At 44.8% G+C, this 14891-nt stretch overlaps 4 protein-coding genes across 4 annotated transcripts; 1 reads left to right on the top strand and 3 right to left on the bottom strand.

Moving 5' to 3' along the window:
• Positions 1-237: 237 nt before the first annotated feature.
• V865_005566 (uncharacterized protein) lies at positions 238-1909 on the bottom strand (the record flags this gene model as incomplete). The annotated part of the gene is made up of 3 exons (XM_066229335.1): positions 238-695; positions 757-1314; positions 1387-1909. The coding sequence occupies 3 exons, from the start codon at positions 1907-1909 to the stop codon at positions 238-240; spliced, it is 1539 nt and encodes a 512-aa protein (XP_066085432.1).
• A 3557-nt stretch (positions 1910-5466) lies between these two features.
• Positions 5467-7974, bottom strand: V865_005565 (uncharacterized protein; the record flags this gene model as incomplete). The annotated part of the gene is made up of 5 exons (XM_066229334.1): positions 5467-5583; positions 5654-6918; positions 6972-7068; positions 7132-7391; positions 7446-7974. The coding sequence occupies 5 exons, from the start codon at positions 7972-7974 to the stop codon at positions 5467-5469; spliced, it is 2268 nt and encodes a 755-aa protein (XP_066085431.1).
• Positions 7975-8465: 491 nt separating this feature from the next.
• Positions 8466-10823, top strand: V865_005564 (uncharacterized protein; the record flags this gene model as incomplete). The annotated part of the gene is made up of 11 exons (XM_066229333.1): positions 8466-8601; positions 8655-8809; positions 8885-9201; positions 9294-9378; positions 9442-9517; positions 9579-9604; positions 9670-9882; positions 9945-10077; positions 10142-10209; positions 10268-10479; positions 10547-10823. 11 exons carry the CDS (start codon positions 8466-8468, stop codon positions 10821-10823), a joined length of 1698 nt encoding a protein of 565 aa, XP_066085430.1.
• A 333-nt stretch (positions 10824-11156) lies between these two features.
• On the bottom strand, positions 11157-14063 carry V865_005563 (uncharacterized protein; the record flags this gene model as incomplete). The annotated part of the gene is made up of 13 exons (XM_066229332.1): positions 11157-11388; positions 11484-11613; positions 11683-11831; positions 11909-11950; positions 12036-12176; positions 12252-12354; positions 12430-12440; positions 12522-12904; positions 13000-13114; positions 13195-13250; positions 13335-13410; positions 13485-13683; positions 13757-14063. The coding sequence occupies 13 exons, from the start codon at positions 14061-14063 to the stop codon at positions 11157-11159; spliced, it is 1944 nt and encodes a 647-aa protein (XP_066085429.1).
• Between the last annotated feature and the right edge of the window lie 828 nt (positions 14064-14891).

Here is a 14891-nt window from a genome sequence, read left to right as displayed (position 1 = left end):
AGTCGAATAGAAAGCTGTGAAAGGAGGAAGTCTCAATGACTTCCCCGAGGAAGGAGGGAGACGATAAAGGATGGATGTATCGCCAATCCCAGCATCGCAATGATTACGATCAGGTTCGCAACGATCGGGAAGAAGGCGGTGTGACTCGATGGACAGAAAGACAAACACGACCAGTAATGAAAGGATGATTGAGAGACAAAGAAAGCTTAAGGGAAGATGTATCACGATATGCGAAAGTCAACTCACACCTTCACGCTCTTTGGCTTCTCTAGCTTCTCGCTCCTTTTCATCTTTCTCCTTGTCCCTCGCACCGTCGATCCACCATGGCTTCTTCCTGTCTCCGGGAGTGCCGGACGTCATAGTGGCCGTCTGCGGTTTGACGAGATTCCTTCTAGCAAGACCGTACGGATCCAGTGGGTTGAGCCCCATTCTGTGCTCAGCATGTGGAGGAGCTCGATGTGTGAAAGGAGGGGAAGGATGGGACTTCTCGTTCTCAGGAGGTGGTGCGACGTGAGGTGGGGGAGCTACCACGTTCGGCATGGCAGTGGTAGGTGTGGAAGGGGCTATCTCAGTGCCTGCAGAACCATCTCGACTGCCAGGCTGAGCACCAACTGCTGGTACTCTCTTTCTTCGCTTGATGATACTCTTCTTCATAGCGACTGGACGAGGTACGCCGTGTAATTTGTGATACAGCCCTGAGACATCAGAGCAAATATCAGTGACAAGCAAGAATAGCATACGGAGGCAGACACTCACCACAAGCATTACATTGAGGCCTACCTTCCTCGTCTCTTCTCCAAAGCGGCGTAGTACTAGTTCCACAATTCCTGCAAGTCATCCCAATCGGCGTCGCAGCTAGACCGTTAAGTGGAAATTCGCCATCTTTACCATCATCATCAGACATGGGCGAATGCTCGGCTCTTGATCCTCCTTCTGAGCCAGTTCTAGTCATGGTACTTGACGGACCAGCAGGTGAACCTCTATGTTCGCTAGAAGTCGAAAGCGTTCTCGCACCCATACCGATCCCACCCATGAAACCTAATCCCCATGGATTCAGACGATCAAGATTAGGTCGATCCGACACTGGAGGACGAGGTGTAGCCTGTTCCACACCTTCACTTGGACCTGATCCGGAAGCGCTGACCAGTCCAGAGGCGATGGAGTTGTTGAATGTGGGGCAACCTTCACACCCTGCTTTGCCACCTGCTCCATTACATCTTCCATCTCCCGGACAAGTACCTGCTGGTGGATGAGCGGCTCTGACGGTCGTGGGGGGAGGTGAAGGTAGAGGGGATGCGTGTGCAGGTGCTAAAGCTGGATTCAGAAACAGACAAAGTCAGCCTTAGTTTGCTGAATACTGGATGGCGAAGGTGATCGTTCACTCACGTTTCCTCTTTTTAGCAGAAGGAGGAGCATCGTCTAACTCTTCCTTAATCTTCCTAGTGGTACTTCTGGTAATCTTTCTTTTATTCCTATCGTTCCCAGACCCATTCAAAGAGGGAGAATCGATACCCTCATTCTGTGACTGTCTACGTTCTCCATTTTCTGATCCTTCCAATTCATCCCTTTCTTCCGATACTTGTCTTGATGACACTGATCTCGATAACGGCGAGTCCGCCACTAAATCCTCATCTTGTCCACCTCTTTCATTTGAACTATCAAATCCAATTCTCCATCCAGGTCCAGGTGCGAATCTCGATCCCCATCTTTCCCCTCCTGCTCCCGCTCCATTTTCATTTATCCTATCTGATTTCTTATCTTCTTCTGACCTATCTGACCCTCTCGTATCTGATACTCTTGCCGATCTATTATATCCGAATGCACTCGTTGGAGACAATCTCGCGTTGTTGTTGGGTGAATGCACATTCGATTTCGGTCTCGAAGGTGATACAGGTGCTGAATCGGTCATTGTGGGACTATGAAGAGTTAAAACAATGTTAGGGTAAGGCAAACATGTTGATAAGATAATAGATTTGATTGGTGGCAAATGAATGATGAGTAATGGAAAAATGAAAATTTGCAATGTTGTGGATGTATGTACGGTAGTATGTAAACAAGACAAAGAGGGAATGTTTCACACGGTCTCTTTATATCATCATCATGACTGTTTGCCGCCCCATCAAGGATGATATTGACACACAGGATGGATGATAACATCACCCTCGGCAGTCTTTATCTATGATTACGTAGTTACGCGGGTAGGAGTTTCAAAGGAAATAAGAACGAAAGTACTAGAACTTGGGTAAAGTTGGAGAGAGATCGAGCAAGAGAGAGATAGAGAGGGAACTTACCGATCTATGAAGAATGGAGAGAATAGACGTCGAATGCTGACAATTTTGATATGATGATATTATACTAAAGATCCTTTGAATGTTGTTTACCTTTTTTTTCTCTCTCGATGGTGATGGAGAAGTGTATGTATGTAAGGGTAGATTAGGTATTATAAAGGATCTGTCTTGTATACCGATGCGTTACGTTGGAGATCTCTGATGTTGATGTTGATATTGATGTTGTTGATGTTGATGTTGCGTCAAAACCGAGATACGTGGAGCGTGCGGTGATATTCGGAATACTTTCGTATCGATAAAAAAAGAATCCAGAAAAAAGACCGTGTGAATCACTTGCTGGTGTGGTATGGATGGTGTTATCTGTCGTCAAGGTGAAAACTAATGATGAATGTCTACAATCATCGAATGTAGATAAGGAAAGATAAATATGGACGTGAAATAGATAGATAAGAAAAGATGAGATGTTAAGAAAGTGAAAAAGATGTATGGGTGTCTTGTGTTGGTGATTACGAAGTTTTATGAAAAGGGGGGGGGGGAATGCTCGTATAATCGAAATTGGCGATTTAAAGACTGATTTGATTAGATCAGCGACAAGTGCAAAAAGTGGGATTTTTTCCTTTGGGTTTGGGTTGTTTCTCTTTTTTATCTCGCTTGTTGATTACCAGTTTGGGCGGTGCTAGCCAAGCAGAAACCCTGAAAAGGATCCAAGATAGACAAATTCCGTTATACCAAATCAAATCACACCTTGATTTCGGCACGCGCGGTACCGACAAGCTTGGGCAGTGTCAAACTAGCTTCTAAATGTGTAATCTCGGTGAGATGGTATGGTGAGATTCGATGTGATGATGGAGCGGATATAGCAAACTGACGAGTTGGATGAGTGAGTGTCTTCTTCTTGTCCGGGAGCCGGCGAACCGTACTTGTTTGATGGGTCTGAGCGATGGAAATTCACACAGCTAAGATGATATAACCTTTCGATCGTAGATTTCAACCTCGGTCTTCCCGGTAACACAAGTCTGAGTAAGATCACACTACAGGCTGTATCTTCAGCGGTGTTTATATTGGAAGGTGGAAAGAGCTGCACAGTAAGGTGTCGAGACGAAAGAGATAAAAACGATGAGATGAGATTGAAAGGGATCCCGTTCTCAAAGGAAGTGACGATACAGTAGATTAGTTTGATAAGTCAAAATGCACAGTTTCGTCATCTCATCTATCAAGTCCAAGGACACATCATCTGATCTCATCGTACATGTATACAGTAAACTCAACGATTGCGCCTGCGCAACGAGTGTACACACAAGTACAGGACTGCGGTCAAATGACCCAGAATGATAAAGGAAATCGCCACTTCTGATCTTGATAAAAGAATTTCCTATCCCGTTCCGTTTGGGGTCTACTCGCAATTCAGGGACGGAGATGTACGCATGATGATTTTATCACCTATCATATCTATCAATGTGGCACTTTTCCCACTTCCTTATCGGTCTTTTATTGCCGATACGCATGATTGTACGCTGAGATCGCAATCCGTTATAACGGAGGGGAGATTGTGTGCTATGTGCAGTCGTTTTACACCTCTGCACTGAAGGTCATGTCATAACAATCAGTCGAAACAGCATTGACCAATGATTGACAGTACATATGTATATATCCAAATTCATCGGATGACCAGAAATCCGTCTAATACGCGTTATCTGATTGGCTAAGCTTAATTAACAGCACGACGTGTTCGTACGCTTCCTTGCAACGCGTCCAGGCCTAACCTCACCAGACGAGCTCCACTAGCATTGCTTAAGATTAGCACAATTGTAAAGTACTGGTACGGACCGTTTTCCCGTTTTGGACCGATGAAAGGTTTATTTTCTCACACACGTGCCTTTCCACCCAATCTCATCTCATCTCATCGCGATATGGGATTTGCGGTCTCGTCCGATCTAGGTTTTCTATAATCCCACGTAAGGTAACCTAACCGATTCCATCGTCAGGCGTTCGTACGTATTGCATGCAGTATTTATCTTCAAAATACTGACATATTGCGTGTGTTATAGAATGAGCACCTTGCCATCTTGATCTGTGCTTAGTGCTGGGTGCTTGATATGCGAACGACTCATAGATCATTCCAGCAAACAAAAAACAGAGTAATCGGTCAATCAGGTACCAATCACCTCTCTCAGGGTAATAATCATTATCTTCTCTTCCTTTCGAATTACTTTATCAGGCAATTTTACGACTAGGTAGTTCCAATCCGGTGAATGGCCATTTGCGATTTTTACGGATCAACCATACATACATGACATGGTATTGCGAGCATAGAGAAATTGCTTAGAAGGCTATGCAACTCATTTGCATGAACAGAGCATCTTCCATAGTGTTAAAAGTAGACCAAGTAGATTTAGGAGTAAAGGGAAAATTGCAAATGCGATAGCTCACCAGATGATATGATTTGACGCTTCTTCGATACCCAGGCCGAGGCGGCTAAGAAATTGAAAGTCTATGTTTTTTCGGCCGAAAGGGTCCTATCAGCGATGGTATCATGTGGAATCGACAATCTCAGCGCTATTTTCATCAATCGGGTCCATGATGATACTCATCTTCTGCAACTTGGTGGAGCAAGAAAGCAGCTAACTTGATCACAGAAAAGGATAACATATCGCTAAATTAGTGCATTTTCGAACAGTTCTCGACTCAACGTCATATATCTGGAAAGTGTAACTCCATGTGATAAGTAGTTAAGGGTTATCGATCATATTGAATCAGTACAAAAGGAGAATTACATGATGTGTCGTTAACCTTCGTGTCGTGTCTTTCATAAAAGTCAAAAAAGCTTTTTAACATGTCTCTTGTAAATGAATCTCAAGAAAAGAGACAAAACCGAATTCTCCAAATCAAAGATACAACTGTACACACGTAAAGTACACTACAAGGATAAGCTATTCAAGTTAAGAAGAAGAAGGGTTCGAAGATTGGGCACAGTTTATCAGATATACACATGATAGAAACAACCGAGGACCCAAAACATGTCAGATTTGCGCCAATCCACCGTCCCACCGTTCTTTGCCCATGTCGTGATGTCCTCATGCTGCTAACCCATGTCCTGCGCTCAGTCCGACATTCATGCTGTTCTGATTGTTGAACGAGGACTGGAGGACAGGACGATTATAGTGGGAACGCGATGTTGTTAAAGGAGTACGTGAGGGATGATATTGGAACTCAGTTCTCGGGAGAGCTGACCTGCCACGATCTCCGTTTGAGGGATCTCCATGTTGATTTGGGTAAGAATGATGAACCACTTGATCTATGTTGAATAGGGGCTGCTTTACATTACCATCGTCTCTCTCATTATTTAACTTGTTCGTCGGACCTACGGTCGAGAAAGAAGGTTGTTTTGGCACCGTAGGCAGTTCACCTCGACCGAATACATGGGGTTGAGGGGTTGGTGGAGGAAGCCGAGAGTGGGTTCGGCAGTAGGTGGCTATGTCTGATAAGGTCCGAGTCGAAGATGGTGGATGCGATGGCTGTTGAACATATGCCTTGAGCGGTACGGGAGGTGGTAGCATGCTACCTGTCGCTCGTAACGGAAGACGAGGTATATGCTCTTGTCTAGGCTCTGAAGAAGTGCTTGGCTGAACAAACGGCCTGACAGTAGTGCTGATAGGTGCTTGAGTAGGGATGTATGGAATACGGTGGGGCTTCATAGGTTCAGAGGACGGAGGTATAGCTGGTGTCGGGACGACTGTGACAGGGATCTGATGATGAGATTGAGGGATCTTCAACTTGAAAGAAGTATCGGGTGCATTCTCGGGTCGGCCATCAATTGACGCACCGGCGTTTGGGTAGTAAGGATGATATTGAGATTCGGAAGCTAGCTTGGATGATTGATGAGATATTCGTGAAGATTCAGATTGAGGCTTCAAGGTATGTTGCAGAGGATGATCATGTGGTAGTTTCCACCTTTTCTTCTCTGTAATTCCTCTCAGATCCCTCTGAGAATTCTCGTACTCCAACCTGACTCTTTGGTCCTGCTCCCTTCTTGTCTTCTCGACCCATTCTCGCTCTCGTCTTACCCTCTCAGCTTCCTGTCTTCTAAGTCCTTCCTCTTTCACCCATTCAATCTTTTCCAATTCCATCCTTTCCAATTCAGCTCTATGACGTTCTTCTCTATGCTGAAAGACCGCTTTCTCTTGCTGCCTCTCGAGCCGCTCTTGCTTTTCCCTGTCTTTCTCTTTGCTCCTGTTCTCTTCTCTGTTATCACGCCGTGCTTTATCCTCTCTGTCCACTTGACTTAGAGTTCGTATAGATGAAGGTGGCTGAACGGTAATGTTTGGTTTAAGCCTTGATATCTCACTAGATCCAGTCGGCCAGCTTGATGATTTGGTGATGCCAGGTGGCGGTAGTCTGCTGATTGAGTGATACGAGAATTGACTTCTTACAGCCTGAGACGGTCGATGATCGCGGTGGGTGAGAGGTCTGGGAACATCGTGTTTTTTTGACTGGGTCTGAACTGGATCGATAGTTCGTCGTGGTCGAAACTTCTTGTCCCAGTTAAGAGTCTCCTCGTCTTCATAGACCATTGAAATATTCTGTTGACTAACGTCAAGCTGGAGAAACTCGTTCTCATTGAAGGGTTTCACTAACAATTCTCGTCAGATCTCTGGCAGGACAAGTCTAAGCCTGACAACTCACCTGATTCACGTCTAGCTTTGGCATGTAGTCTGGTGAGATGAATAGGTTTTGACGCCTTGCCATTCAGTAAGAATCCTGGTTTCTGCGAAGGATCCATCTAAACTCTGGCGTCAGTGTCACAACAGCCCAGAACTCGAGTAGAATGGACATGTCCACTCACGGTCAATCTTTCGGTCTTCGAATGGACGTTTCTGGGTTTATAATCATTTGCTGCTTGTAAAGCCGGTAAGACCTTTCGCTTCTTCTTGATCTGCTTCTCACCATTCTGGTTTATAGACTCCTCCAAAGAAGATGTCCCTACGGGAGCGGTTGGGCGTTTGCGTCTACTGGTCCTACGGGGAGGAGGTGAAGGATTATGTTCAACTTCAGGCTTGGCTTCAGATGCTTGTTCCCTTCGACGAAGCTTCCGAGCCAATTTCCCTACAAACGACAGTCAGTACGATTCTCCGATCCAAGTATTAGATCAAGACTTACTTTGTGCGACCTCGTTATCTTCTTCTCGATTGCTGTCAGTCTTTAGTAAAGGAGCGGTGTTCAAGATCTTTCGGTCGGATCTGGATGCGAGAGGTGGGTTATGAGACTTAGGAAGTGAGACATCTGGTTGGCGGCTCGTCATGACTTCTTCATCTGGGTAAGCGTAGGAGGCGTATTGCCTTCTTGATGGGTTAGAAGATATAGGGAGATGTCGCAGTACGGTGGAATTATTCTCCTTGTCATCGTACTGTTGAATATACGTAGCTCTACCACCACCACCACCACCTGAATTCTGCATGAGGTGTCCGTTGGGTTGGCTATGTCGATCGTGCATCGGTTTATGTTGCGCCGTATACCTGTCAGCCTGCTCATGCTGCTGCAGGCCCATCACTCTGGCAAAATAGCTTCTACCGTGATGAGCATGCTCCTCCAGGTATGGTCGGACGGAAGCGAGGTAGCGCTGGATATGGTGATTAGGGGAATGGTTACGTTGAATTGGAATAGATCGGATGGGAGGATTGGTCGACATGATATGGTGAGAAATGCAAGGATCAAGGTTGGATAGTGGAACAAGAGGTGTAGTGATGATCAAGAGAGAGAGAGCCTGTTTGGGCTCTGAGGTATATATGTATGAGAGAAGGGGGGAAGAAGAGAAGATATGAATATGAAGGCAAGATTGGAACTTAAGGAGACAATGATTGATAACTTTGTAGATAACGATCAAACGTGAACGTAATGGTGAACATTAATTCCTAATCATCGGCGATCGGTTGTGCCTGAGTGTTGTATTGCCGATTAGGAAGTGCGGTTACCGCCGCACCACCATGTTCATAGCCGGGTGCGTGCACGTTGTTTTTACCTTTTCATCATTCACCTCTTCAACTTTTCGAGTTCGAATCATCATCTGGATACTTTCTTCCCCTCATAGTCGGTGGCTTCTGCTTACCAGGACCTCCTACCTCCATTGGTATAGCAAGTCAGTGGTTCCACAGCTCGACCCTCTCAGTCCCGACTGTCAAAATGAGTGGCACACCACCGGCTCTTGCACCAGAGATCACACCCGCCGAAACATACCAGATCGACAGTGATGAATACGATTCAGATCAGGAGAGAGACGATTTGGAAGACGACGAATATGATAAATTAGTCGAGGAAGGTGAGCTGCAACTATGTTGCGAAGTTCTTGGTCACAGCTTATCGTTGGAGTAGCCGAAAACGGATACAGCGATGAGGAGATGGAGAAGTTCATACATCAACTGAAGGAATCTGGCCTGGTGAATTTCCTAAGAGAGTATCTATCGCATGTTGAAGATGGTCAGATGAGATCTCTCAGGAAATTGCTACTTGGATTCGGGATCATACCAGTGAGTTTCAGCTGTGTATTCAACCATGCCCGTTTTGAAGGAAGAGAATCAGCCGAGAATTGACTACGATTTCAGCCAATCCCACTACGTAACCCTTCTATACCAAATATACATCTCTTGCCATTCGCGAAAATAGCTCTATCAAGAGTGCTACGTCGAAGGCAGCGCTTGTCTCATCTATCGTCTTTGGAAGATGCACTGGGCTTGCTGAAAAACTCAAAGAAAATCATCGTACTATCCGGCGCGGGTATATCAACTTCATGTGGTATACCGGATTTCAGATCGAGTACGGGTTTGTATGCTCAATTGCAGGAGGAAGGAAAGTATGATTTGGATGATCCTCAGCAGATGTTTGATATACATTATTTTAGGGAAAGGCCGGAGGTCTTCTAGTGAGTTCAGCTATCAACAACTACGGAAGGGAACAGAGAACTTCCCAAGGGGGAAGATTGGTTGTCAAGCTGACTCAGAGATATTTATATAGTTCCTTTGCCAAACAGATCTACCCTAGCAACTTCGTGCCGAGTCCTTGCCACAGGTGGATCAAGCTTTTAGAAGATAAAGGTAAAGTGAGTAATTCGAAGGCTATTATATACCGGTTCAAGCTGATCCTTTGGTTTGTCTTGCTATAGCTACTACGTAATTATACCCAGAATATAGATACTTTAGAAAGTTTAGCTGGAGTGGAAAAGGTATTGCAGTGTCACGGTATGTTATTGAAATCTTCGTAAAAGAACCCAATGGATCTTAGCTGAATTCTCATCCTCAGGCTCATTCAAAACAGCTTCATGTCTGGTGAGTTATTCTCAAAGTGGGGCCTGATATAATCGTTGGTCCGCTGACTTTCACCTTCTCCGTAGCGCTGTAAGACTCGTGTACCAGGACAGAATATTGAACCATTCATTATGTCACAGCAAATACCCTACTGTCCCAAATGTCGCGAGGAAGCTGATCGAAGGCAGCAAATGAAGAAAGAATTGAAGAACGGCAAAGGTAAAGGTAAAGCCTTATGGGACGATGATGAGGAAGAAGAGGAAAATGAATGGGGAGGTGGTGAGCCTGGTATAATGAAGGTGAGCTTTGAGTGAAACGTATCCGCAAGATCCCTGAACTCATTGGATGGATCTTACTACAGCCTGATATAACATTTTTCGGGCAAGCTCTTGATTCGGAGTTTGACGAGTGCCTGTTCAAGGATAGGGAAGAGGTGGATCTATTGGTAATCATAGGAACAAGTCTCAAGGTTGCTCCAGTCAGCGAGGTATTGAGTGAGTCATCCTGCTTCGTAAAGCTCTTACAGAACGTGCACTAATATTATACACCGGGAAATAGCACATATACCACATTCTGTACCTCAGATATATATCAACCTCACACCTGTTCATCACGTCAAACCCGATGTAAGCTATTGAATGCTTCAGTGCCGGTCTCATAGCTGACGTTTGTCTCTCACCTCAGATCTGTCTTCTTGGCGATGCAGATAGTATAGTGACATATCTATCATCAAAATTAGGATGGACGATACCATCACCCGCAGCGACACCATTGCCATCATCACCTGATGGAAACCAGAATGGAGATACTCGAGACGTAGAAAGGAAAATTGATAGAGCGACTCATGTGGCTATACCTCCAGAGGAGGGCAAATGGATCACAGGAAAGGATGATGCGTGAGCTACCTCAGAAAATACCTATCGACGAAAAAGCTGACATACCATTTTCTTTACTATGACATAGCTCGCACATCCATTTGTATCGAAAGAAAGGAGATATCTCATTGGAAGAAAGTACAATGCCTAATGATAGAACCACGAACTCTTCGTCAACCCCTGCTTCAGGAGATACTCCCATAGATCCTACCAAAAGAGAGATTGGAGCGGAAGACGAAGAAGATATCCCAACGGTCGAGCCTTTACAAGTAGGTGGAGGCGAACCCGAAGCTCAAGATGGATACATAAGCGATGAGAGTGATATAGGTGAAGAGAGACCTTCGAAACGTGCTAGAGGAGAATAACCCCCAGGTTACATTTGATGATATTTGATAGGCACAAAGTTATGTGTAACAGTATTTTTTGTACAATGCCATTCTGACAATGGATGATGTGAATTTACGATGCACATCATATACGATTTTTTGTATTGGATGACGCTCTCACACTCACTCGACAGGGAGTATAAGATGACACGTGTACACGAATTATAACAGTATATGATGCATTATATGGATGATTGTACTTCACTATCCATTAACAAGAATTATAACAATATTGGCATACAGTCCAACTTCCTCGGGTGATCTCATTTTGCTTTTTTCCTGATCCTATCCTCTTCATACCTATACGTTCAACTAACCGCTTTGTACCCCACTGATAGCGAACGATCTCTTATAGTTGAACTGTTTCGGATTTTCATTGAAGAAATCCATTTGTTCCTGTCGGTAAACATCGGTGAACACTGTGACATTGTTAGATTTCAATCTTAAAATATTCTTTTCAGAGGTGTATGTTGGCCAGTTGGTAGAATTCGAGTTTGAGTTGGATGAAGGTCCATTGGGGTTGGTGTAGTATGCGAAATTCAACCTGAAAACAGATTTTGACTATTAATTACACACTCCTCTACCGGTGCCCGGGTCATATTGATTTATGAGGTGACAACAGTGAGGACTATTACTTACCAATAATCCATCATCTGATACGATAATTGTTGGTCCTCAATCGTATAATTACTTCCGAATCCTCCTGCCGTGAGGTTCTGACCGGGTATAGCCCCACCGTAAACATATGGGATCTCACTAGCGTGGTACACTAGACATTACAAACGAAAAAATCCGGATCAGCTGCAAGACAATATCCTTCTAGATTGAGTTGACTCACCACCTCTTGCCGCTGGCTGTCCGGGAGTGTTTTGCTCAAACTGATAAGTCCAAGTTTGATCCAATCCATGTGCATTAGCTTGTTCCAGGAAGTATCGTCGGGGTGCTTGGAACTGCGCGTCACCCAAGATCGCAGCTATCTCCTTGTGACTGAAATCGAAGTCGAGTATATCAGCCTGCAATTTCACCCGGAGCACTACCATATTTATCGAGCTAGTTGAACTCACGCTGGGGAGAATCCGAACGTCTCGTTACCGGTGTCGAACGGTCTACAGACATCACATCCCAAGATATCAGTATTTGACAAGGGTATGAAACAAAAGGACGACAGTAGTATGGAATACGAATACTTACGATCCCAAAGACGGATTAGGAGGGTAGAGGGAGTACAACTGAGCCAAAGTGGAATTATCAGGATCGACAGGACTGAGGATCGCTAATAGTTGAAGACCTGTTTCAGTCGAGTTGACGAAATTAGGTACGAAAGATGTTCCCCTGTTCGTTTTCGGAAAAGGACGTTTGTCAGTTTACTTCATAGATTATAGAAAAAGGATGTGAAAGCCGACTTACTCATCCTTGTTGTTTCCTGAGATGAAAGGTTTCTTGGCGAATCTGCCTTGAGATAGGAGTGTGTGAGGTGAATCGGCGATTAGATCACCATCTATACTTGGTGCTATAATACACAAATGAACGACCATCAGTACGGTGTACTTTTTCAGAAGCCAATCGCAGTTTTCGACAAGCTTACCGTAAATGAATCTATCACATCACAGCCAACGGTGAGATCACTCATTAGCCAAACTTCCTCAAAGGGTCCGGTAAATACGAGATCGCACTTACCCCGCAAGGAGCAGATTGGACTTAACTGCCAACTGACCTTTCAACAATGCATCTGCAGGAAGAGCTTTAAGACATTCGAATCCCGTCAATCCGCTTGAGGTGCTGTTAGAAGTAGTGGAACTAGCAGTAGTAGTATTGGCGGTACTAGTGGTATTAGACGATACACTGGAAGTGGAATTGGCGGATGTCGATGAGGTGGAAGAGCAGTTGGTAACTTGAAGCAAATACTGATAGGCATCTTCCCAAGTACTACCAGTCGGACCAATAGGTGCAGTAGATTGAGCACCAGATTCCATTATTGCACCTTTGAAAGTATTGATATTCTCATCGAGGTATAGGGTTGAGATAGCGATAGCACCCGCAGATTCACCAAAGACTGTCACCTAAGGGGTGTATCCATACAGCACTAGTAAGCATTATGCACATGTGCCCCTTGCAAATTGATAATGGTATAATCTGACAAAAGGAATTAACTTACTTGATCAGGATTACCACCAAACGCCCAGATATTCTCTTGAACCCATTCAAGTCCTTTTCTGATATCTTTCAAACCGAGATTGGCAGCTCCGTTCTCAGCGAATCCCGAACCGTATCTACGATATGCCATCGAATTCCAATCCGTCAGCTTTGGTCCATAACACTAAGAATCATTCTCATATTTAAAACCACTCACGGCCATCCGAAAGTACCCAGTCTGTAATTGAGAGCGACATAGATGAATGGTCTTCCCTATAATTCACGTTCCGCGCGTGAGCCCCCGAACATATACAACATCGTTGCCATATCCTATGTAGAAGAGAGAAAAAGACTTACAGTCTTAGCTGCATAAGCCTCTAAAGCGGTAGCGTCAAATAAATTGATCGAACCACTAGTGAATGCCCCTCCATAGCTAATATTCATGCAAGTGATAAGCCATCAATTGTGTGTGTACTCTTCTCGAAGATAAGAGTAGAGTTGACTTACATCCAAACCATTACAGGTAACCAAGCTGTCGAAGCATTAGCCCCCTGTGGAGCATATACATTCAAAAACAGACAATCTTCCGATTGCGTGCCGGCTAGTCCAGTGGGGTTTTGCAAACATGCTGGAGGTTGATTCTGCGCAGTCACACTGAAATTGTAGATGTAACTTTGAGGAGGTGAGAAACGAAGATCGCCAACGGCTATTGACCGAAAGCGAATATCAGCTTAACAACTCTGGGAATATCAGACTCTGCTGTTCGTATTTCTACTCACGAGGGGCAGCATATGGTATACCCAGATAATGATCTTGTCCAACTTCCGCTACGTTCACTCCGGTAATGTCAATGGGCATACCATTCGAGGTATCAGGATAGATCGTTACGGTCGGATGGCCGGATATGCTACTGCTGTTATTTGAAGAACTACCAGTAGAAGTGGAGGAAGAAACGCCAGCTGTCGCTGTCGCCGTAGTAGCGTTTTGAGCAACAGAGGAAGACGGAGTGTCGCTTTGCTGGTTCTGCGGTGCAGGTGCGGAGAGCACGAGTGGTAAAAGAGGTAAGAGAATGGTAGTCCACTTCATCTTACTGGGCGAGTATCCTTATGGAATGCGAATAATTAAGTGCAATCAGAGGGGAAGAGGTGTTCTTGCAGCTCAAGACGGTTGTATAAATCCGGAACAGACGTAGAGTGAGATGATCGAACTCCTTTTGAAGAGGGTATTCAACACAGAAAGGAAAGAAAAGGTATACATGCGTTTGAATACCAGGTTTGAGGTATGTTTGGAAGACCTTGTGACCGAAGCACCAAGGAAGCACGAGTCTGACAACTACTGACCCTGATTCAACGATCCAACCCAGTGCACCCTATAAAGTGTAGCAGGTCAATGTCATCATCGCCTCGGGCTCCTTTTTAGGAGGAGGTGGAGGCGGCGATCAAGTGCAGATGACTGATCGAAGACGGGATGCGGGGTCGTGCCTGGACCCATGATGTCGTTTTTGAATTAGATCATGTCCAAAGTTACCACATGCTTGCTCACCACTCACAAATCAGGACTCGAACGGTTGAACACCCTGGATACTGATATTAAGAGAAGTTTCATTGATGAAACAAAGCATCGGCCCATGACCAGACAGTGAAACAGCGCTTGTAAGCGGTCCTGATCCTTTGAGAGGGGTCAAACAGGAATAATCGAAAGGAATAGACGATCAATGTACCTGGTACGTGTCTAAAAATACATCGCCTATAGAGTACAAGTAGAGCACATCCGGAAATAGACAAAACGATGTAAAGGAAGGATCTGAAACGAAGACTGACAATACCATCTCATCATTGACTGGCAAAAGTCTAAAATGAATCTCCATTTTCATACACTTGGTGGTTTGCCAAGATTGAATGTACATTGATATAA

This window comes from Kwoniella europaea, chromosome 1, assembly GCF_036810445.1.
Source record: "Kwoniella europaea PYCC6329 chromosome 1, complete sequence".
NCBI lineage: Eukaryota > Fungi > Basidiomycota > Tremellomycetes > Tremellales > Cryptococcaceae > Kwoniella > Kwoniella europaea.
This window is presented reverse-complemented; position numbering and strand designations above follow the sequence as displayed.